Below are 23,754 nucleotides of genomic sequence, written 5' to 3'. Positions count from 1 at the left end.
TTATATACAGTATATAGAAGTACAGCATAACATATGTATATAGCATAACTTGAGTATTCAAGAGTTGATTTTTCTAACAAAATGCACTTGAGTAACTGTAAAATGTAGCAATCTTCATAATCAAACACCAGAGGAACAGAAACGAGTTTTTACTACAGTTAGTGTTGAAGTTTACTTAAACCTATTATTCCTTCTGTATGTTAAGAAAGGTGAGTATAGCTTTTATTATCTTTCACCATTTCTCTCATTCATTCATTCATTCATGTCACTCAGCGTCTACTTCTTTCAGAAGCTGGAGTCTATTTCTGATCAGAATCATATCTGCTGTGGTTGATTTTCTTTCCACAGTAAATAAATCAGTGAATAAGAAAAAGAACTTAATATACATCTTATTCTGTCTTTTATGTTTGAAATATATTGCATTTATTTCCTCATTATATTTACATTCTTGTATATTTTCTTCCCTCAGTATGATAGAATTCACCATCAGTGTATATGAATGTGTTAACAGCTCACTACATCCACAGGCCAGAGAAAAAACCACCAGTGTGCAAAGTGTGATGCTGCTGTAACTCAAGTAACATGAGATAATAACATAAGACGATAATATATGACAGTCACTCAATGTATTAATAATGATAAGATTTTATTATATTCATATGCTGTGTGTAAAATTAACAAAATCCAATATTCATTGTTAATTTCAATTTTATTTCAGTAAATGACAATGATAATTGCTATTTAATCTGCTTTTTTCTTTATCTGATTTACAAGTGGGTTTACACACAGATTCAAAAGGGGAGAGAAGTGGTGAATACCGCCTCCAACAAATCAACATTAGCTAAAAAAAGAGAGAAATCAGCAGACACAGTCAGATGCTGCAGCAAATTATCCCAAAATCTAACAGACAAACTTGTACATCATTACTCAGTATGGCAACTTGTCAAGGTTACAATCCTGAGGAGTTGCTGCACCCCCCCTCCCCCCCTCCACAACAGATCCATCTGAAAGGGCAGCGTCACCAAGCAACAGGATTTCATTGATCAACAAAAGTCAGACACTGTAGTTGGTGGGATCTATATAGAGTAAATTGACATTGAAGCCAGGCCGTATGGTACAAGAATACTAAAGCATGCAAACACATGCTGCTGCAGTTCTGAACATGTCAATCCATGTGCGAGAAGTCCAGAAATAAACTAATACATACAACATGGAGTCTACAGAGATGGAAAGACAAACCTGATGTTATTAAAAACGAAGAGCTACTGAGGTGTGACAGGACAGGATATTTTGAAAAATATGAAAATTTTCCCACATAGATTTGTGGGGTTATCTGTAATTTTCTTTGCAGCCCAGCTGGGATGGCGTAAGAACTGAGGGTCATGCAATACTCGCACAATCATTTAATGAATCGACTCAAGTTACACAGTTTTTCCTGTGGGGCCAAAGTTTGCATGTGTGTGGTCTTCAGTGTGGTTGGTCCCAACCTGTTTAAAACGTGCCACGAAGCCGTCCTAGAGAACAGCAGAGTTATTGATTATTCAGGTTTGGAAACTAGCTCATATGTTTCACAGCTGTGACGCCACTACGTTATTCTGTAGCCTTTATACACTCAGCTAATATATCCACTTCTCAGTATGGAAAGATGTGAACGAGTGAGGGGTTGATGACTCAGTGTATACACCTATCACAGCTAGTAAGTCTACTATTGACAATAAAGTGATGCAGGTTAAAGGTAAATTGGTCAAGTATGAATTCATAAAGGAATGATTCCTAAGACTTGCCACAAGTGCAAATTGAAGCTAAGTACACTGTTGCTGACACACATTTCTTAAAATGTAACATCTCCAACCTGTTGCAGAAAATACTTCTGCTATAGAGGGACAGTGAGGAGGAAATGATGCAAACAAATTAATAATAATGATTAAAAAAATGAAGGACTGAGTTCTTTTAGCATTTCTTGATGTTTATTTTTATTCCTCGCCTCTGTGTGTCCTTGTGAGTGTGTGTAGTTTTATATTCATAACATAGTGAGACATCTATGGATGGACTTCACATCCTTCCAACCTGCAATAGTTTTAAAGTACCAGGCCCTCATAGGCGGGGCCCTCAGACTCAGGGGATTCTCTCTGCAGGCGGAGATGCTCCAGTGTATTGTGGAAGTGTTTGTTGATCTGCTCCGTCTCCTCACTCGCCTCCAGGTTGGGAAGGTCTTCCCTGATCTTTTGGATCAGCTGGTTTAATACCTGGACAGTCACCTGGACAGGTGGAGGATAAGAGACAATTTAAGGTGTTGCATTCACATTATATGGAAGCATCTGTCTGTGTTTTGGAGGTTAAAAACAATAATTCTGGGGTATTTATGTGCCCATTCTCATTTGAAGCCATCAAAGACTGTGAAGAAGACTACTGATTTAGATAGAAACAATATGATTTAAATATTGAAAAATGGCTTTGCAAATGTTTTAAGAGGAAGGAAATTCATTTAAGAATACATGGACTGAGTGTTTGTGAGTAACACATATAAATATACAAAAACATAACTTTATTCACAAGAAAACTCCACTAAGCAATTTTAATGTCAATTTCAGTTTTAATATGAGTTTAAATGTAATCATCTAAATGCAAGGATGCATCTCTATGTTTAATGGTCATGGCCACAGTGATGCTTTTTACTATGTGATGTCTTTGCCTGCACCTGATCACCAAGACATCATTTCTCTCTGTTGACATCAGGTGTTCTCCCTACACTAGTTACACTCAGGCTACATCCACACTACTACGTTTTCGTTTTCGCTTCCTCCTGCCGTCCGTCCACACTACCCTTGAGTTCTCGAGCCCTGAAAACAGAGACTTTCAGAAACACTGTTGGTCCTGTTTTAGTTTGAAAACTACGGGGTTGTGTTGTAGCCTGGACGGGCAAAAACAGAGACCTTTGGAAACAATGACATAGACATCCACTGGCACTTCCTAATTGGGTCTTATCAGCCTCGATTACCAGTGGTGAAAGCAACATGGATAATGAAATAAAAGCGTAACTCACTGTTGTTTTTGCTAGCAGCTGTTGTGCAGTTAAATTCTGCATTTTAACACTAAAACTGCCTTTCCTGTTCCTTGTTCGTCGTGTTTTGTGCAACCAATCAACTGAGTAGACAATCTACTTCCTGTTTACACCGGCTCAAGCATGCCCAGTGTACGTGAATGGTCATGTATGTATGTGTTTTCAGGTGTGTAAGTATGGAAAGAGACTGTTTCTGAAACGGAGCTACAACGCTCGTCTGGACAGAGATAGTTTTCGTGTTAAAACGCTGTTGTAAAATGAAAACATAGTATTGAGGACGTAACCTGACCAGGTTTCTCCTTTACATGTAAGAAATGAGATTACTGCAGAGTGACAGCAGTAACCTGGTTACTGAAGAGCAAACTGACAGTCGCTCACAGCGCAGCTTGGAACAGAAGTCTTAACCATGTAGAAATCTGATGTGTGGTTTCCTACCGCATCGTTTTCCCTCTCATAGAAGCAGACGTATCTGTTGAGGATTTCAATGAAAAGCTGGACTTGCAGTGATGGGTCCATGCACTGGTTGGCAATCTTCAAGGCTTTCTTTAGACACTCCATCACCCGCTTACCATCGCGGATCTAAACATGCAACAGCATTAGTTAGCAATGACAGCTGTGGAGACAGATTTAAGTGCAACATACATGTGTCAATACTGTGATCTGGTAAATTTATTTGTATTATTATATTACATTTATTATATTATTATTTATATTACATATATTAACTTCTATAACCACTGCATTTTCAATTTGAAATTTTTGGGCCATCCTGGTAGCCTCTGGGGTTTTAGACATGTTTTTTTTTTTTTTAACTACAGTATATCCATTGTCTTTTTGTTCAAGCATAGCAGTATCTTCCAACATGCAGAAAGCACACACCCCCATACACACAAACCTTGTTCACCATAAAATATGACAATTATCAATTTGCAGTGTCCTGTCAAGACTTGCACATGGTGATTTTAGGGTTAAAGACATGTTAACTATGTTATTATAATGCCTCTGCTTACAGCCCACCCAGTAACTTTGTTGCATTTCAACACACCTCTTCACCATTCTTGTCAGTGCTGCGACCGGACCAAAAGAGGTGGGCACAGATACTGACGGCTCGGCACTGGTCGGGCTTCTTCAGCAGCTTGGAGGCAGCCAGCGCACACTGGGTCCTCAGCGGCTCATGGTTTTCTTCACTGAAACAACGCATTCGCTCAAAGGTTCCAATGATCAGCGTGATGGCTGCCAGCTGGGCTTTGGAATCACTTATCTCGTCCTCATACAGAGAAAAGGCCTGGGGAGAGGTGAGCCGCAAGAAGTGGGTGTGGTGGGCAAGGAGGGAGAGAAGAGTATATATGAGACAATGGATGTGAACAGGAGGGACAGCGAGATATGGTCGTTTACAATATTTGAAAATTAAAAGGTACAATGATGCCTCTGGAATTTTTTTTTTTTTTTTATAGTTTTTGGTTACCCTCGGTTAGTTGTTCTATTTTCAGTATAACTACACTTGAGTTGCTCAGTGCTACTTTTCTATGAAGTAACACCATAAATTCACTTCTGCTAAAATAAAAAAAAAGCACCAAATGTTTTTGAAGGTGTAAGCAAATCCACTTGAACCGTTTGTTTCTCAGTGCATTTTCTATGACCAATAAGGACACAACATATTTCCATTCATCATTTATGGCATCTTTTTCTTGTAACTGAAGCTCACACTCTCTCTGTAGCTGCAGAAAAGGCAATTCACTGCCTTAAAGGAGTTATTTATAAGTTTTCTCTGCCACCAAACATGGTTTCTTGCTGGGAGCAGGTGATGGTGGCTTGGCAAGAGCTTCAGTCATCGTTGTATTTACAAGACAATAGGTTATAATACGTCTTCTGAGCTGCACTACGTTGTGAGAGCAGACTGGAGGCAGTAGTGAGTCACTATCGGAATGTGTAAAGATGGGCCAGAGCTAGCTGGTTAGCGTGCTAACTTCAGTAGAAGAAAACACGTGATTGAGACAAGGATTAACATTGGTGTTGCTTTCCACATCTGGAGACAGCTGTTGGTGAGTAAGGAATGAAGTTTGATGATGAACTCATAACGTTTCTTCTAGATTGGTTAGTAAACAGCTGTTACAGTTAACATTAGTTATGTAGCAATAGCAAAACTTACAAATAGCTTCTTTAAATTTAAGAAGTGTCCTCCATACTCTGGGCAGCAGCCAAAATACAAAAGGTACAAGTGTATGTCTCCATTTTACATTTTCAGTTAGCCTGTCTGTCATGTCTCAATCTATATACTAAATAAAAAAAATAAAAAATGTGGAAATGTTATAGTTGTTTTATCATCTGCTGTATGTAATGTTCTTCTGAATGTACTCTAGCACCTGTAGCTTTCAACCAAATCCTTAAACATTTAACTCTTGACTTGTACATGAATATGAGGCCAGCAGGAACAGATTTGCAATCATAGATAGCAAGGGCAGGAGGCCAAAGGATTCATGATCTTAACTTGGGTCACTTCACATCTGTACTTTGGTTAATTTGGTCTGCATCAAAGACAAGCTTCTTTCACTACATAGCTTGTGTGAGACACGGTGTAGGCCTGAAAGCTCAGGAGATTCAAAGAACTGACAGATTTATTCTACCTGTGACATGAACTCGTATGCTACAGTCTCGTGGTTCTCAAAGCCAATCTCGCCTGCAGCCAGTGCCCCCTGCAGGAAGAGTCGAAGAGGCAGCTCAGCAAGCTCGGCCTTGATAAGTGCACTGATGGTCTGGTGGGCGAAGGAAAAGATCTTCTGACACTTCTTTTCCCACTTGTCGTCCTGATGAGAGAGAAAATTGGGATAAGTTAATAACAGGATCGACAAATCTACAAACACAGCATGTGAGTTGCGGTGAAAAGTGATATTTGCTCACCAATGAGGAGTTCTCCTTGTATCTGAAGGCCAGCTGGTAGGCAGCGAACACCAGAGGAGGGAGTGTGTAGCGAATCCTTTGGTTTCCACCGGCACCAAAGTGTTTTCGAGCTGTGTTCAGGATCTGGCCACAAATCATAATGTTAACATCAATAATAATAAAACTCAGACAACAGCAGAGATACTATGGGATGATAAAGTTATACAACTATGAAAAATGTGATGGTTTTAAATCTGTCAACATTTACCAAAACATGCTGTAAAATCTCAGATTTTTAAACACATATTCATACTTTCAAGGCAGCCACTGATTGCCATTCATTTTCATACAGTACACAACAAGTCTGAATTGGTCAAGGTAGGAAAACACTTTAAGGGAAACACTACAGCGTAACTTCTGAAACAGTCAGCAGTAATATGAAGTACAGCTGTTGCAGTATAGAATGCAGTTGATCTAATACATGTGATAAATGTGCAAAGTTGAGGAAAGGACCTACAAGGTACTGTTGATCAGGATCTTCAGAGTGGAGGAGATGGATGAAACGACCCACAAGGCTCTGCTCCTCAGCAAAGTCCTCAGGGTCAGGATCATCAACTGGCTGGTCTGGCTGGTCCTGGATCAGCGTGGCTACCAAATTCAAGATGGCGTCCACCTAGAGAAACCAGAGAGGGAGTGAGGAGTTTATAATATGATGTAATTCATGTACTACACTGTTTTTTCCTGCTTTTGATTGAGACTGATGCACTCTGAGGTAATGTGTCAGAAACAGGTCTTGTATCTTGTTTTTGCTAGCTTTAGCTAGTCATTTCTAATAAACTGCTATCTGAGTGTAGAGTAACAGGGAACAACATTCAATACCAACTGAGTGTAGTTAAAAAGCAAACATGTAAATCCTGGCATCCTCGTGCTTAACCGACCTGTTCCTGTGCCACAATGGTGGTGTTGTAGTCCAGCGTGTTGCTCAGCACGTAGCAGCTCATGCTCTTGCGCGACTCATAGTCAAAGTACTCGAAGAGTGGAGGGAAGTGCTTGAGCTGCAGGACTGTCAGGATGTTGTTGTAGGTATCCACAGGGATCTTCAACAGTCGGGTGAGTTCCTTTGACACCGCGCTGCTGGTCGCTATGCTACAGGAGTGAAAAGAGCAAGTCAAAGTGTGACACAGTAAGTACACATTCTATCCTGCCTGTGATCATATTAGAGAGAAGGTTTATATGGAATAACGATTCTACATGATGTTTCTGATCACTGTCCACTGTCTCGCTAATTAAAACAACAATACTCTCCCTCCTCTCTTTTAACGCTCCTCTCTCCATTTCTGTTTTTAGTTCTCTGTAATGTATGAATATACGTCTCTAATTTTGCTCATTGTTCCCAAGACAGGTTTTATTTTTCTAAGCTGAACAAAGACTGAATTTGTATCTTGTCTCATTTGTAGTGTTGTAACAAAAATGTCAACTTTCTTATGTTTTAAAATTAATGCAAACTTACAAACTGTAAACCCACTATCTGACATGTCTTAGGCCTGACAGCTAACAGCTGACGCAGAAAAATGTAAAACATTAAATAATGTTCAAATCTTAATTATTGCTGGATAATATTTCATCATATACTGTATCCCTTAAACCCCAATGTGTCAGGAGTATGAGCACTTACTGTTCCAAGTTGAGCTTGTTGAAAATCTCCACAGTGCTCTCCAGGACCTTATCTACATAGTCAACACGGTCAGGGTAGCATTTCATGGCCAAATTGATGAGGGAGACCTGGAGAGAGACCACGTCCTCTGATGGCATGTCCTGGCGAGACTGAAGGAGGTGGAATCAGACAGTAGATACATCAACATGGCCAAACCTACATTTTTTTGATACTTTAACTTGAAGTCACCACAGCTCAGGAGGAACAGCCTAGTTAGTTTCCTCTGGTGATGTGTCTGTAAATAGTGATGCTAAAAAGTGTTCAATAATGAATTTCTGATCAAAGTAAGAACAGGAACAGAAAAACAAAACTTAAAACAGCAGAGATTCAGATACAAGCTACAAAAATGCTTCAAGCTCCTGCTGCTGCTGAAAATAAATGAATAAATATATAAAACAGAGCTGGTTCTCCCTCATTGCTTGCACATCCACAAAACTATCAGGGGCTTATTTTAGATACAATAATTTCGGCCATAAAAAAACATCATAATCTAACCTCTGTACAGCGTTCCTCTACTTTGTTTTATGGTGTTGTGCCGCTGTGTAAATGTTTTAATTGTGACGTGCCAAGGGACTATAGACTGCAAAATTAGCTTTAAGCTAACTGGTACAATACATTAAATGGTAACATTTTAGGAGGGAGTATACTCTTGATTTCTGATTAACAGAAGAACTGGCTCGATGGAAATGGGCATCATCAGAAAAACCGTGAGTGGATAATCACACCAGCGGAGGGACACACTGCTCACTGAGTGCAGAGTTTCTATCACTAACAGCAGTGCAGTTTCAGCAGTGACCACTCCTGACACCAGACTGATTTAGATCAAGTAGATTATTTTTGAGAGAGGACCTTTAGTAGTAATGGTAGTAGTGAGACTGGCCTGTAGTTTTCAACTTGACATGTATTTAGTATTTGCCACTGAGGTCTATAAGAACTCTAGATTTACACCATTTTTTCTCAGTAGCTCTGGGAACAAAACATCAGATCACTGTGGCCGTGATGGAATAGCTTGAGCAGGTCTAATGGACGGAGGGCAGAGATTGTCCAGACAAGAGCTTAGAGTGGAGGAGACTGTATCTGTAGCATCATTTATCATTAGTGAGGAGAATGTGATCGGGCGTGAGAGGGTGGAAGTGACTGGTGATCTGAGTGGTGAGAAGTGAGAGGGCATGAGGCTGTGGACATTGTGTCAGACAGAGACCATCAACTTCAGGGAGGGACACAGTGAGCTGAATGAAGAAGTGGTCCGACACATTTAACTGGGTAACTGAGAGGTTATCTGTGGTGCTGTTCCGTATCAGGATGAGGCCCTGAAGGACCAGCTCATCAAAGAAACTGAAAGTTAAAGAAAATGGTCAACATAGACAACCCTATCAAACCTTTGAAAGGTGTGGGGGGAGGCGGTTTCAAACACTATCCGACCATGTGACACACAGTTCACAGGGGTATGAATCCCACTTAGGAGAAGTGGTCTTAAGGTCTGACACTTCAGTGTTGCTCTTTGTATAAGTCCTGCATACTGAGTGTCAGATATCACACAGCTGACGACCGAATCAAAACTGAATTCCAAAGAGCCGAGTCTGCATTCATCACGCAATGACAGTGGTCATGAGTCTCCTGAAACCCACACTTGTGTAGAAAATACACAGTGAAAGACAACAACTATCAAAACACCCAACAGTAGCCAGTAGCAAGCAGTAAGGTGGTGAATGAATCCTGCCTGAATGGGACTTTAAACAGCACTTTTACTGTGTATATACTAATGAAATGATCTCAAAGACCAGGTAAACCTAATAGAACCTACCTGAATGACAGTGGCCACTTGTTGAGAGAAAATGTCGAACAGTTTGATCTCAGCTGGAATGCCAGGGCCATCTTCTCGATGAGCAAACAGAGCAAGTCTGAAACACAAAACGGAAATGGGCAAATACGTCTTAGTTTTAAAATGCATCACTTTCGCCATGTTCAAACCTGACGTCCACATTTCTCCAAAATTTTCAAGCCCTTATAATTGAGGCTTTTAGAAACTCTGCTGGACCCTTTGTACTTTGAAAACTCCAGGGTTGCGTTTGAGTCTTAGTTTTAGGCAGAAACTTTTGGACTTTTGGTACAATGACGAAGACATCCACATTCCATCCATGATGTATCCTTCCCTGATTCACCATGCTCCTTTCATGTGATCCTTTTCCAATTAAAAACAACTTCCAATCTATGTTTACCGCCACCATGACCGCCTTATACTTGTGTTGATGCAGTTTCAACAAAGACTGAACATTACATACTTTAAATTAATATTTATTGTATAGCTATTATATTGGATCATAATACTCAGTGCACAATTTTCTGGGTAGTTTAAGGATGCAAACAATTCATCACATTTGTTATCGTAATATTGGTTCATTTTGCTTTAACAAAAGCTGCATCTGCAAATAAAGAGATGTATTTACAGAGTTTCTACATTAATTTCCATTAACCTTGTTGATTAACAATGAATTATACTGCACCTGTCAATGAGGGCAATGATGATGTTCTTGACGTTGACGTGTTGATGGAGCTCAGCACAGGAACGCAGGAAAGGGTTCAGCGTCTGAAGGTGGAACTCATCTGGAAAAACCTTACAAGACAAGACTGGTTTAGTCCATGAGTGTAGGGCTGTGCTTACACTTCATATTATCTATTTATCCTGTGAAACGGAATTCAAGAGCTGGCCTCATTATTTGTCTTCAAATGAATATTTAAATTTTATCGTTCACCAATATCAAAATATACTTTTTATATTTGCTTTAGTTCTAAATGTAGATGTTTAGATTCTTAATCATCATGCAACACAATTAGGGAGGCTGTGACTAGTCCCAACAAGGAGTCCTGCAACAGATGGCTAAAGCATAACAGAGACAACATCTCAACATCGTCACGTCAGTCTGGGATCACATAAAAAGTCAGAAGCAACTAAGTCAGCCTGAATCCACAGAAAAACCGTGGCGAGTTCTCCGAGATGCTTTGAACAAACTACTGATTTGCATAATCTTCCCAGGACTTTAGGACGGGGTGGAAACGAAAACAACAATGGGCAACAGGAACCTTTTAGTTCCAGGTACTTCTTGGTCGAAACGCGGCTTTAGTCGACATAGTTTTGATTGGAAGTGGGAACATTCACTCAGTGAGTCACTCACAGACAAACATCGTTAACACAACTGGTCACTGCCATTATTAGATATCAATGTAACTGAGCGTCTTGGCTTCACCTAACTGGGCATATTACACATGCCACTCCGTGACTCTTAGGGACCAACTACCTCAAATATAAAAAACATATAGTAAACACAGTGTCTTATTTAGATTAAAAATGCACTCACTTGCATCGAAATGACAGCAGAAACAGTGAATGCTTTAAAATTAAAGTGGCCATCTCAAAGATTTCAGTCCTGGTTCAGTTTGTATTAGCAGCAACTTGATGCAGCAGCACATGTCCAGTATACTTTCATCAGTGCGCCATAGGCTCAATCATTGTTACTTCATTCGGCGAAAGATAGTGATATTTATCTCAATGAAAATCTTCCAGGCTGCCACTTTGACAAAGAAACTTAATTTGATCTGGATCGGTCAAGTCCATGTCATGGCCAATAACAAATCAGTTCAATGAGGTCAGTAGTGGCACCAACACAGACTGAATCAAGGCATCACAGGTATCTACCTGAATTATGCACTCCATGAGATACTCCTGAGCCAACGAGTCTCTGCAGTTCACAACCTGCTCCAGCACTCCAGCAAGAACAATCTGTGAAAAGAAACAAACAAAGAAAAAAAAATGTTTTAACAGACATATGTCGAATTACCCAGACAGACTGTACATTATGTGCCAAGATGTCAAATACAGCAAATATGACAATAAAGGAGGAAAAGCTCCAACCCCCAGAATCAGAATAATGAAAATCATCAAGAATCATGTCTTAGTGCATGGATTGACATATATGCAGATGATGCAGTCATATGTGTATCCAGTTCAACTTTTTTACCAATTTTTACTCAGCTGTTACAACAGCTACTGCTCGTGGCAGCATGGTTTAAAAATTCATGTATTACACTCAACATTATTAAAAAGGTGTCAGTTTGCTTTTCTCCCAGGGGCTTTTGCCTTCGTCAACAGTTAGCCTGTTAAACTTAAAGATTAAGTTTAGGAGGTAAAATATCTTGGTCGTGTGTTAGATTCTCAGCTAAAATTTGAGAAACGTTAAAATAGTGAGCAAGGTTGCTCATTTAGAGACCATTTTATGCTCTAAATAGTTTTATGCCTTCCATGATCTTTTCACATTTAACTTACTGTGCTACTTTTTGGTCCCAAGCAGTCTGACAACAATCCAATAATGATATATAATCTAGCAAGGAAAACTTTGGACAGGAAGAAAATTAGATCACAACACTGCCATGTCCTGGGGAAATTAAATGTGTGAATACCTTAATTAATACTTAAATCTTTAAGTTTTAATAAGTGTAGATTGATGGGCCAACAACAGTTTTATCCATCTAAACACAAGAAAGTGCAATAAGTGAATGGGTCTGAATACTTCTGAAGTAATTGTATGTCCCCTTTAAATGCTCAGCGCTGCTCTGGTCAGAGCAGCATCTGACTGTATCTCATGTCAAGAATGTATAGCATGATTGATGTGGACATGTGCAGTATTATGTATCATGGCTCATGAGCTGCTTTTTTTTTTGGACAATTGTGCTTAATTATTGAGCGGCTTTGGTGTCAGATCAGTGATTCCCACTGAGTGATTCATGCAGAGAATTCTGTTCAGAAACCTATCTGCCAAGTAAAGCCAAAGTATCTCCTCTGTCCAACAGCAGGTAGTTAACACTTACCCACCCTTCCCAATCACACACCTTTGTGAAGGAAGTTTCTCCTTTCAACCACAAGAACAATATTTCAGATGTAAGAATAGAGTGACTGCAGGAAAAACCCTCTCACAGCAATTTGGACAAAGGGACAAATTACTGATCTAGTAACAGGCTAAAATCTCACAATGTTGTCACTTGCTTTTGTAATATTCAGTAATAAGTCTATCAAACCTATCAAAATAATAGTTCTAAATCAGCTCAGGCTGTTACAATCTCCTGGTAACGTCGCATTTGATTTTGATCCTCTTCGCCATAGTTCATATTCCGTTACGATTATAATCGTTTTCACCCTCCAAATTCAAACTGGTTAATTACATGTTACACACCTGTTTGTACTTGTCCACATTGACACCCTCCAGTTGGCTGAGGCGAACAAGGTTGGTGCCGACCAAAATCCTGAGTTCTTGCCGTTCCTTCTCTCTCTTCTCTCTGTCTCGGCTGTGACCCTGATGCTGCATTCGAACCCATAACTTGTTCATTTCCGCAAAGTTCAGCAGGACGAAGTCGATGGAGTCATTGATATCACCGGTCATCTCCTCTGATCCCCTGTGGAGTAAACACTTAAAGTTTAGAACAAGGAAACATGTCAAAACATTCATAGACACATTGTAGCTTATATGTTCACAAACACGAGTGTGCAGGATTGTTGAAATGCTGCGAGTCCTGTTTTCCCTTTCTGAGTCATCTGATGGTTTTTCAGAACTTCCTTGTGGCCAAAGGAAAGGCATGGTCTTTGTGTCCATCGCAGTACATGCATACTAATAAATTACGCATTTCTCGGCTGTATTTGAAGAAGCCTTTGAAATGGGACAGCCACAATGCTGTGACGCAACTGGTCTTCACCTGCAGCCCTTGAAGGATGCAGCCCCACAGACACAGCTTAAGTTCCATGCTCTGGTGAAGAACAGTGGATGAAAGATAGAGAGAGAAAAAGCTTAACTTGCTTACTCTGACTGCTCTCCATCATCGGGCAGGATGTTGCGGGTGCACTGCAACAGGTAGTTTCTGAGGAAGAGGCCTCTGAGTGGGTGCTGGACACCACGACACATCTCCACCAGGTCCTTGAGAATGTCCTTACGAGACTGGGGGAAGGAGCGAACGTACACCACACCCACTGTGATTAACAGATAGCTGGGGAGAGAGAGGCAGAGCAAAGAGTCTTAATCTGATAAGATATTAATGAAAACAACAAGCAAACATTTTTATGAGGCCTGAACTCTATTTATGACATCTCAACATACACATCCACAGACATCTCTTTCACCTCTTAATTTATTTGGTTTTATTTTGTTACATCACTGGTTTCAAACCTGATCACTTTGTTTGAGTTTAATTTCCGTTAAAACAAGAGAAATGACGAGAAACTAAATGATTTCCTTATTTGATAGTGACAGATTTCATCATAAATAAAGAACAATTTTCATTAATGCATAGTATCCACATGTTTTTCACAGGTCCAGTTAACAATGGGCCTCATTCATCAACCATTCTTAAGAAGAAATATCTGCTTAAAACCCACTTACGCACTTTTTCCGAAGATTCTGACATTCACCAATGTTTTCTTATTTGGGATTTGTTCTTAGGTAAGAACAGAATCTATGCACACTCGAGAGTACTCTTATGCACATTTAAGTGCTGACATGTTTGAGTAAAATAGGTGGTTATTGGGTTTTCTTTAGTTCTACAGGTATATAAGATTATATTATTTAAATTACAATAATATTTTTGTCATGTTTAATATTTTTTTTTATTTGCTTTTGTTATTTTACAAAGCATTATGGTCCTTTAAAATAAATGAACACTACATTAACACTTAACCGCTTGTTTGCGGCTCACTTCCTGCAGCAGTACCTCCACTTCAGAACTACTAAAGTTCTTTTTGCGTTTTGATTCTGGTGCTCCGTCTTTAGATTTTCATTTTGGCATTTCCTCAACTTTCCCTTACGGTAACTCTTTGTGACTTCTGTCTGTGTCTGCACACGACCCTTCAGTCTCACGCCCTTTTAAGGGCATTTTCTGGCGTTTACCTATGCTAATTAGGGCCAACTGGCACACGCTTTCAATTTACGAGGAGACTGGCATTCATCAATCTAAGAACACAGGTACGCACAATTCTACGGTTTAAGAAAACGTTCATGAATCTGATGTAAAGTTTTCTTAAGGACTTTCTTAAGAACAACTTCAGAAAGAATTTAAGAAAATACTTAAGAAGATATTGGTGAATGAGGCCTAATGTTTTTTCCACAATTGTGTCACTAGAGGGCGCTCCAACACGGTATAATTATATCTGCTGAGGGGTACAGTCTGGTCAGGTGTAAAATGTCCAGAGGACATTTGATATTTTACATGACAGAAGTTGATTTAGTTCTACAGAGAAGAAGAAGCAGAAATGAAGAGAGAAGAAAAGAAGATGACAGGAGATGCTGTGACAACTGTTTTAGGAGTCTATATGCGTAGGAGCTATTTATTAATGTGTTAATTAGTTTCTCTATATCTATTAATTTGTTCTGAGCGTAGACTAATTTAAATATTTGCTTTATTTAAACTAGATTTTGAGAGAATACGCTCAAACTTCTCACCAGAAACTGGTATGTGTTAACAGCTATACTGGAAAATGGCAAAATATCAGAATTAAGTCAGTAAATGAGTAATTCATCACAAGTTTGATAACTCATATATTGGAATTCTGCCTTTTGAGCACACACTACTTTACACACAAGCGTCTTTCATTCATAAAACCTCAGACTCCAGCATGTGTTTGTGTTAAGTTGTGGATCTGTGCAGCCAGTTACTGTCACTACTGTTGTGCTTGTTTGTTTGGGAAAATAAATCCAAAACCACAATGGTTTTGTTTTGACAGTTGATTGTGTAAACCACATCCCCCATGCTGCATCAGTGGCCTTTTGATTTTATTCACCCACCACGGATGTTATGCTTTCACCCTTGTCTGTCTGCCTGTTTGTTTGGTGGTTTATTTGTTAGTCAGCAGTATTACACAAAAAGTCGTTAACTAATCTGCACCAAACGTGGTGGAGGGATGTGCCAGGGAACAATCCATTAAGTTTTGGTGCTGATCCGGGTAAAGGGGCGGATCCAGGAATTTTCTTTAACATGTTGAATGTTTGAATGTTGATGTAAAAAAAAAAAAAAAAAAAAAAAAAAAAAAAATCAGACAGTTATGTTGTGCTACTGTAGTATTTGATTTTATTGTTTGAAGCCAATAATACATCCCTAAAATATGTTACTTATTATTATGTTTATGTGAAGTGGGAATTAATGTACATTCTGCATTTAATTTGAATTTAAATGTTTAAATTTAAATGTTGGAATAAAATGTTTCAGGTCCAAGCTTTCCTTTGTTTTCTAGAGGATCCTTTTGTTTGGTAAGAAAAGAGACAGATTAAGTAGCCAAGCTGAACTTTTGTGTGTTTGCTTTTATGATTTAACTGTTTGAATTTGTTCTTAATGAGTTAGCAGAAGCAGACAGTGCCTGAAGCCACATCCAGGTAAATAATCACCAGCTGCCACCAAAGTAAATGAAAGTGTAAAGTCAGCACTTAACCCTCATAATCACTGTTTCATGTCAGATCCAGAAAAAAGTCACTGTCAGAACACAACCTGCAATGTCGTACATTAAAATGTGGTGAAAGAAAAACACTTCAGATCAAAAAAAAGGGTCTGAATATGTGGAGGTTCAGTGAAGGTGATACTCACAGTCTGGGGATGATGTTCCCTGCATACTGGACCAGCTCATAGAGATCTGCCACCTTGCGTCCCTTAGCAAACTCATCAGTCAGATAAACCTCCAGGTAGTGGAGTTCGTCAGAGATGGCCATGTCTGAGAAGACTGTTAGGGACCAGCGCAAACCCACTACGACTTATCCACATGCAATCATCATTGCTTGCAGCATGTCAAGCGCATCATGTCAACTTCAGCTTCAGTCTTCAGTGCAGCATAGGTCACCCAAGTTGTCTGGCAGCACTTGGAGCCCAACACACAATCATATAAATACATATGTAAAACATACTGGCTCTCCAAAAATGTCAGGAAAGAAATCTGACAAGGACCAAGTAACATTTCTGTAACACACACTGTATTTTCTTTGATCCAGCTGTCGACACAGGCTGCGTAATGTCTCACATTTCACTCAGACTACTGCTCGTAAAACTGGCCTGAAGCGTATTTTTCAGGCTTCCATTTGACATGAACAACAACGATTGCATATTGTGCTCTGAACTCTGCCAATATGCACCTGCAATACTGCGCCTGAATGCATCCTGCAAAGACACAGACAACTGAAGGTGCTGCTGCTCTGCTAAAATACTGCTCACACTACCTCCTGTGTAGAAACAGTGATTCAAGAGGAGTCTTTGGCTTCTCATGGCGGTGGGACTGTGCGAGAGCTGAATTTACATACTCTGCCTTGACTGGTCAGTTCTGGCGTAACCACCATAGCACAGTATGCATTTCTTTATTGCTTATTTTAAAGTGTGTTTCCCAAGTAGCTTTTCGCTTAAATACAACAATGCCATGCAAGTTGGTAAGTCTGGTTAGCGTCTTGCAACTATGCTGGCAGCAGGTAGTAAAGAACTCTATGCTTCTTGTTCTACAGATATTAAAAAGAACACAACTGGTTCTCACCTGGTTGTCGCCAGCATTGTGTCTGAAGACATTATTGTAATGCTGAACCTTTGTCAGCTTTGCACTGTGGTTCAGCAGAGGCTACAAGCTGCAATGACCAGGCCAGATGCATAAATGATGCATACACATGAAAACCATGTGTACCCCATGTCCTGCACATAAATTTATATTTATAAACACAGAATGTGCAGTACCTCACACATTCCTTTGCCCATGTGAAACGATCCAAGTTAGATACAGGGAAGTGAAATTACAAAATAAGCTGAGATACTTAATTTAACATAAAATAAAATAACCAACTTCACAGAGCTTCATTCATTATCATTATTATAAGTTTTGCCGTTTACACAGCAATAGCAATTTTACAATCATAAACAGAAATAATCGTGTTTTGTGCTCAATGTTTCCTTCAGCATCGGTTAATAACATTATCATTTATTGTGAGTCATCCTGTAACTGTTTCATACTATTTCAATGTTTACTAATCACAGTTTTAGAGCCTGTCCGGAGCCTCATTAAGACTCTCTAGTTCCAATAAATGAAGTTCAGAGTAAACTTTACAGTTGGAGTGATTGTACTAAAGTAAACTGATGCATGTTTTAACCTCAGTTTCACAAATCAGTGAAATTTTTCTTCTTCCTCATCTTTCTTCTCTGTCTCTGAAAACTTGTGGCACAAACAGTGTCTTTCAATGCAAGAGTGACTGAGTAAGGGAGTGTCTTAATCCATCTATAGCTAACTGCGGAAGTGGAAATGAGGTTCATGCACATTTCTCAATGAGTGATATTTATAACCATGCGTACGCATGTCTTTATAAGACAACCAAAAGAATATGTATGTGTTTTTGTCTTGACTATACATATTGTTTTATGCATCTGACCCCTGGTGTCATTCACAATGAACAGCTGGCTACTCCAGCCTTTGAGTCCATATATGTGAATGACCCATTATAAAGCTAGGAAGGGAAAGAATTACATAGCCTTGAATAAGGGCCACCCTCAGGAGCTGAGCCAAGGTGGGGAAGTCACAGTTAGCATCTGATGGGTGGGCCAGCACCAGCTGGGCTCAGTCTGAGGTGTAGGCTGGCAGCCAAGAGGATTCAGTACATTGCCAACAGGAGGGTGAGGACAAGCAGAGGCTTTGGTCTGTCTTACCTGTGTTTTTAACAGAAACTAGTTAGGGTTAGGTTTGGTACGTGGACTGTTCAGTCTGTAGTGGGAAGAGAGCCTCAGCTGGTACAAGAGCAGTGACTGACACACTGACACAGACTATAGATAGATTCACCTTGACACACAACAATGGCTCTGGAACCAAACATTTGATACGGAGCTTGGATAGGACTTGCACCCTCCTTTCACGGAACCACAATTTTTTCAGAGCAGGCAGTACTTGGGGACTCCACAGTGCTGCTGGTGGATTCACATGGTGCTCACATGGGCAACAGCAGAGAAATGTGGAGTGAGAAATTGACTGCCTTGTTTTTTTTTTTTTCTCTAAATATGACTGACATAAGCTGCTGTTTCTTTAATGCTGTGCCAGGTTGTCCATCATATTGCATTGGGTCTAGTCTGGAGTTTAGAATGTCTAGAGACAGACCTGCACAAGCTATTAGACGGGCTAATGTGTTCAGATAACATTTAACGCAAAATTTCACTTTCTATTGTTGCAAACAGTCAGTAGCAAATGAGCAAAAAAATTAGCAAAAAAAGGATACAGAGCTCATAGTAGCTCTTTGGAGAGAGCATGGAGGTCCTCAGCTCACCCAGCATGTTAGAGGCATGCTTCAGGGCATCCATCAGCTTGTTCTTGTCCTATAGACCACACAACACAGCTTTTACCATACTAAATCTTCACAACAAAAACATTTCAACATTTCAAAAAATAATTAATACCAGTTATGTCAGATGTATAACAAGTTACAAACAGGTTTAAATGCAACCCCTCATCTCTGAACCTTCAGCTAAATATTGAACATTTTGAAAATGCTGGTACTAATGATAAATGTGTCACAACATACCATTATAAATGAAGCACTGTGGTGCTACAGATTCACCCTGGCCTACAAATCATGTTGTCCAGATGTAAGAGAACATGTTTTGTCTGTTACAGACCCAACACATCTTTATGATTTTTATATGTTTTTCAGTGAGCAAAAATTACCATTCCCACTAAAATCGTATCTTATCCCAACATCTGTCAAAATAATCACAATATAATTTTTTTTTTTTTTTTTCGCATATCGCAGCCCTTGTCTGGAACCAGGCTAAAAAATTAACTAACTGACGAGCCCGGACCAGAACTGGCTGACCTCCTCAGCTTATTTTCCATTGGGCTGAATGACAGATTTGCTGGGTAAAGACAATAATGCCTCTTCAACACATGACGAGAAATCCATTTCCCTAAAGAAATCCAATAATTGAAACTGTGTGCTGGAAACGCCAGAAGTTTCCCCCCAGCAAAGAGATCCCTAAGGTTGGCTCTTTACAAGAGGTGCAATATGCAAAACAGGGCTGAGAACCAATGATTTAAATAATTATCACAATCATATTGACGGAAGTCAACCTACCAAACATCTCTTCATCTGGAAAGACTGGACCTTGACAGCCTGTACAGCTTCATCGAGAAGCTTCTCCTGTTCATCCTGGGGAGACTGCTGTGTGGTCGGCTGTAGCAGTTGACGAGAACAAAGTTATTTGGATCTTTGCTTGATGTAAATCAAGTAAATCATCAGCCAGCATTTCACTGAGATGCAATGCTATGTAATGTTTTGAACTGGAAATTGCTGTATTTGCAGTTGACTTTGCCCCACTTGACTGGACCGATTTACAAACAACAAAATCATAGCAGGACTCTATCAATATTATCAAGTGCTTTTCATGGAGGAATAAAAACAGCTTCAGATTAAGCTTGATGCAAACTTACTGAGTTTAATGCAATGGAGACGTACAATACTTGTCAAAGGTTTAATGAATTTACATGTTCATGTTTATAGCCGCAAAGTTTCATCTCATCCAAAGCCTTCAACTGCAGGAGCTGTCAGTGACCATGTCCTGTTTAAAACATAAATAGGACATCGGCTTCCGGAACCCCGGCTGCCCAGAATTAGTCCCCGAACTTCCCAAATACATCAGTTTCTATCAGTCTGCAAAGAAGCCATAGTAACTCATATGTTTGCGCTTAGCGCAGGGTCCGAGCGACATGTATTCTTACATGTACGAAAACGTATGAAATGTATGTGTTCTGGCCTTTTAGGAGGTAGGTCATAGCACTGCTGCTAACCAGATACAATTAATACATGTTTATGCTGAAACGAAGTCAGGCCATAACATTTAGCAACAGTAAAATAAATGACACAGCAAAGCGGAAGAGAATGCTAAACAACAGCTAGCGTTAGTTGTTGTCACCTGTTTTGTCCCGGAAATATCAGTGTTGTACTTACAGGTTAATTTGACCTAACACATAATATAAGATATGGTAAGATAAAAGCCGTATAGATAACGTGGATAAAGAAAATGTTTAAGTGAAACAGTTAGCTGCACCGTTGCAGTCAGTGGGTAGCTTGTTAGCTTTGCTAACCGCTGTCAGACGTTAGGCCATAGTACCACTCACACACAAGTCTGATTTTAGGTCAGTTTAACAGTGGAAACTGGTCGTTGCACTGACCGAAGCTGAGCCAAGGCTGGTATCCGAAGGAAACATGCGGATGCACAGAATAAAAATGTATTTAGAGAAATGCTTACCATGATTATTAGATGTGTATCAGATCAGTCGGAGAGGCTGGCCTGTCATGTGACTCACATTAACGGTGCCTTCACGGTCCGCTCTCAGCCACCACCACATCAGAGGACAGGCGTGGCCAGTGACCCATCAACTGCAGGATGTCGGTCACTTGGACAAAATAAAGTTATTTCACCTTTATTTAACTATTAAATTCATACAATGGAAAAGACAGAGCTCAGTTGAGCAGCTCCGAGAGTCAAATACCACAACATCCGAACAAACTGTCACAGATAAAAAATGAATGTCCAACAAAAGGTAATAAGAGTTTCTTATGTACGTTTTCACAGTAGGTGTAAAAAGTGTAATAGCATTTATGGTGGTGCTGAATATTTTATTTCTATACAAACACGAACGGGAACGTTGTAAACTCCTGGTTGTGGAGAGACGTGAATACAACCTCGTTTTTTTTTTTTTTTTAACTCTCGAGAACTTTATTTAACAAGTATACAACAGTGAACAACATCGAACAAATGACTAACAGATTTTTTTTTAAGTAATAATAATAATAATAATAATAATGATAACAATAGTAATAATAAATGCACATTTTGTTAAGCTTGAAAAAGTTATAAGTTTTAATGGCATTTAATAGTTTGAACATTCAGATAGGCTACTGAAGAAATGTATTGTTTGAGGTTTGCATTCTACAGCTCTAAAAAGTTATGATTAAAAATTAATCACATAACATTGAGAGCTGAGATTCTTGTCATAATCAATGAAACCAAACAACACATTTTTCCAAAGTAAAGTAAAATGAAGGTAGATATGATCAACAATAAAAGAAGGACAATTTACTCCAGAGTGGTTTTGTATGCAGGCAAAACCAAAATATATAAATAAACTGACAGCTTGTTTGCTGATAAGATGGAATTATGTTATTATGGTAGGCCTAATTATTAAAAATTAATTGTCTCATAACAAAATTTCCTCTTATTATTTCCAGTTTTACTTTGTAATTACTTACATTGTGCATCTGTCTGGTTGTTTTACTTCCTGCCCTTCTTGTTTCCTGAATTTCTGATTGCCTGCCTCGCCCCAATTAGTGTCACCTGTTCCCAATTAACCTTGCATTCCTTGTGTAGTGTCTGTGTTTCCCTCACACTTTGTCAGTGTGTGTGTCCCCTCGTGTTTCCCAGTGGATTTGCTACCTGTGTGGATCTGTTTTGTTTCTGGTTGTGGTCCTTAGATTTCTCAGTATGTATTTTCCTGTTGCCTGTGTTCCTGGATTCCTGCCTGCCATCTTATCCACCTGGCTGGAAACCTGTCTCATTTATTCACTCATGTCACTCATTCAGCCTTAATCTGTGTAAATCTGGTCCTTTCCTTTGTTCCTGGCTTGTGTCATAACTGTATAGTTTAAGTTTCATCTTTGCAAAGCATTTACCTTTGTTGTTCATAAAAGCTACCTAGGTAGTGTTCGTTATTGTTAGCTAAGCTAATCGTTGACCAATAATAAAGTTAATGTTAAATTAATGACATCACTTTAGCAAATTAACACAACTAATGTCTAAATTAAATGTGTTTTTTGACTGGTCACTTTGGCTCTGTAATCGGCTGTCTTTAGCACCACTATGCATTTTCTTTTATCAGCCAACAAGACGGTGATGATCCCGTGTCTTTGTCGTGATGCCAGCGCCTTCCTCTCTTGGATACTAAGGTTGGAAAGTGGTTCTTTTGCACTGGCAAGGGCAGCTGATACTTTCAACCTGAGTTGTCCCACCTCTGTATCTGCTACATTATTGTTCCTGATGGCTGACAGACATCCATTTCCAGTTAGGTGAGCCCTCTGTTGGATGAAGTTCTTCATCCTCTTCTCATGAATGCCCAGCTGTGCACTTTAAGCCTCAGTAATACACTGAGGCAGGAGCTTGTCCACTCGAAGGACAAAACACCCAGACATAAGCAAAGAAATGTAGGGTACACAGTTCAATGTAGGAAAGCACAGACCTGTACACTGGGCAAACCAAACAACCACTTCACAAACGCATGACACAACACAGGAGAGCCAACTCAGGACTCAGCAGTACACCTACATCATAAGGAAGAGGGACACTCATTTTAGGACAGTAATGTACACACCAATGGTTTGAGAGAGTAAAAGAAGTCATCTATGTTAAACAGGAGCGACCATCACTAAACAGCGGGCATTGTCTACCACACCACTTATCAGCCACTCACAATGCAGTCCTGAGATACCTCAAGGCATCTTAACACCCGATCACACTGTGACTCATGTGATCCTAATGACTCGCATGATGACGGGATGGGTCAGCGGCTCCCATGTGACCTCAACGACTCTCAAGGTGTTAACACCCCCTTAACAAGTGAAACGCCTGGAGCAGTCAGTTAGAACAGGAGAAGCATCTTGGATTAGATGAAAAATGTCTTTAAGAGCCAAGTCCAATTGCCTTCGTATAGCACCTAGATATGACGAGATGTGATAGTATTTGCAGCAGCAGTGGAATGGGCGCTGATTTAAAGCACAATTACTGAAGCAGAGGAAGACAGGACCACACTGGAGAGGTGAAACTCCCAACTCTGCTAGGAGTAGTTGGTCCTGCAACCACCAGGAAGAGGATGGGAAAAGGATGCCTGCTATAGTCAGGTGGCCCTGTAGCGTCCACGATATACAGTGGGTGAAAACAATCGTATTTTTTATGAATATAATTTTGTATCAGTTGTTAATTGAAATATAGTAAATTTATGTTAAATTTAACTCAGTAGTTGCAAACATTTCTCACATCTCGTGCCCACCAAGGGTAAATATCAAGCTTTGAAAGA

General features: G+C 39.6%; 1 protein-coding gene across 1 annotated transcript; it reads right to left on the bottom strand.

Annotated features, from left to right (window-relative positions):
- Window positions 1–627: 627 nt before the first annotated feature.
- vps35 (VPS35 retromer complex component) lies at window positions 628–21,051 on the bottom strand. Its single transcript, XM_023429680.2, has 17 exons — window positions 20,934–21,051; window positions 19,760–19,858; window positions 18,908–19,004; window positions 16,266–16,389; window positions 13,500–13,682; window positions 12,878–13,097; window positions 11,347–11,430; window positions 10,157–10,266; window positions 9,457–9,553; window positions 7,614–7,762; window positions 6,877–7,084; window positions 6,456–6,611; window positions 5,960–6,082; window positions 5,686–5,865; window positions 4,107–4,346; window positions 3,497–3,640; window positions 628–2,258 (listed from the first exon to the last, which is right to left on the bottom strand). Exons 1-17 carry the CDS (start codon window positions 20,934–20,936, stop codon window positions 2,079–2,081), a joined length of 2,397 nt encoding a protein of 798 aa, XP_023285448.1. The 5' UTR covers window positions 20,937–21,051; the 3' UTR covers window positions 628–2,078.
- Between the last annotated feature and the right edge of the window lie 2,703 nt (window positions 21,052–23,754).

This window comes from Seriola lalandi, unplaced genomic scaffold, assembly GCF_002814215.2.
Source record: "Seriola lalandi dorsalis isolate HSWRI2012SDOR001 ecotype SW California unplaced genomic scaffold, Sedor1 jcf7180002054898, whole genome shotgun sequence".
Classification (NCBI taxonomy): domain Eukaryota; kingdom Metazoa; phylum Chordata; class Actinopteri; order Carangiformes; family Carangidae; genus Seriola; species Seriola lalandi.
The sequence above is the reverse complement of the archived record's forward strand: the minus strand, read 5'-3'. Positions and strand labels throughout refer to the sequence as shown.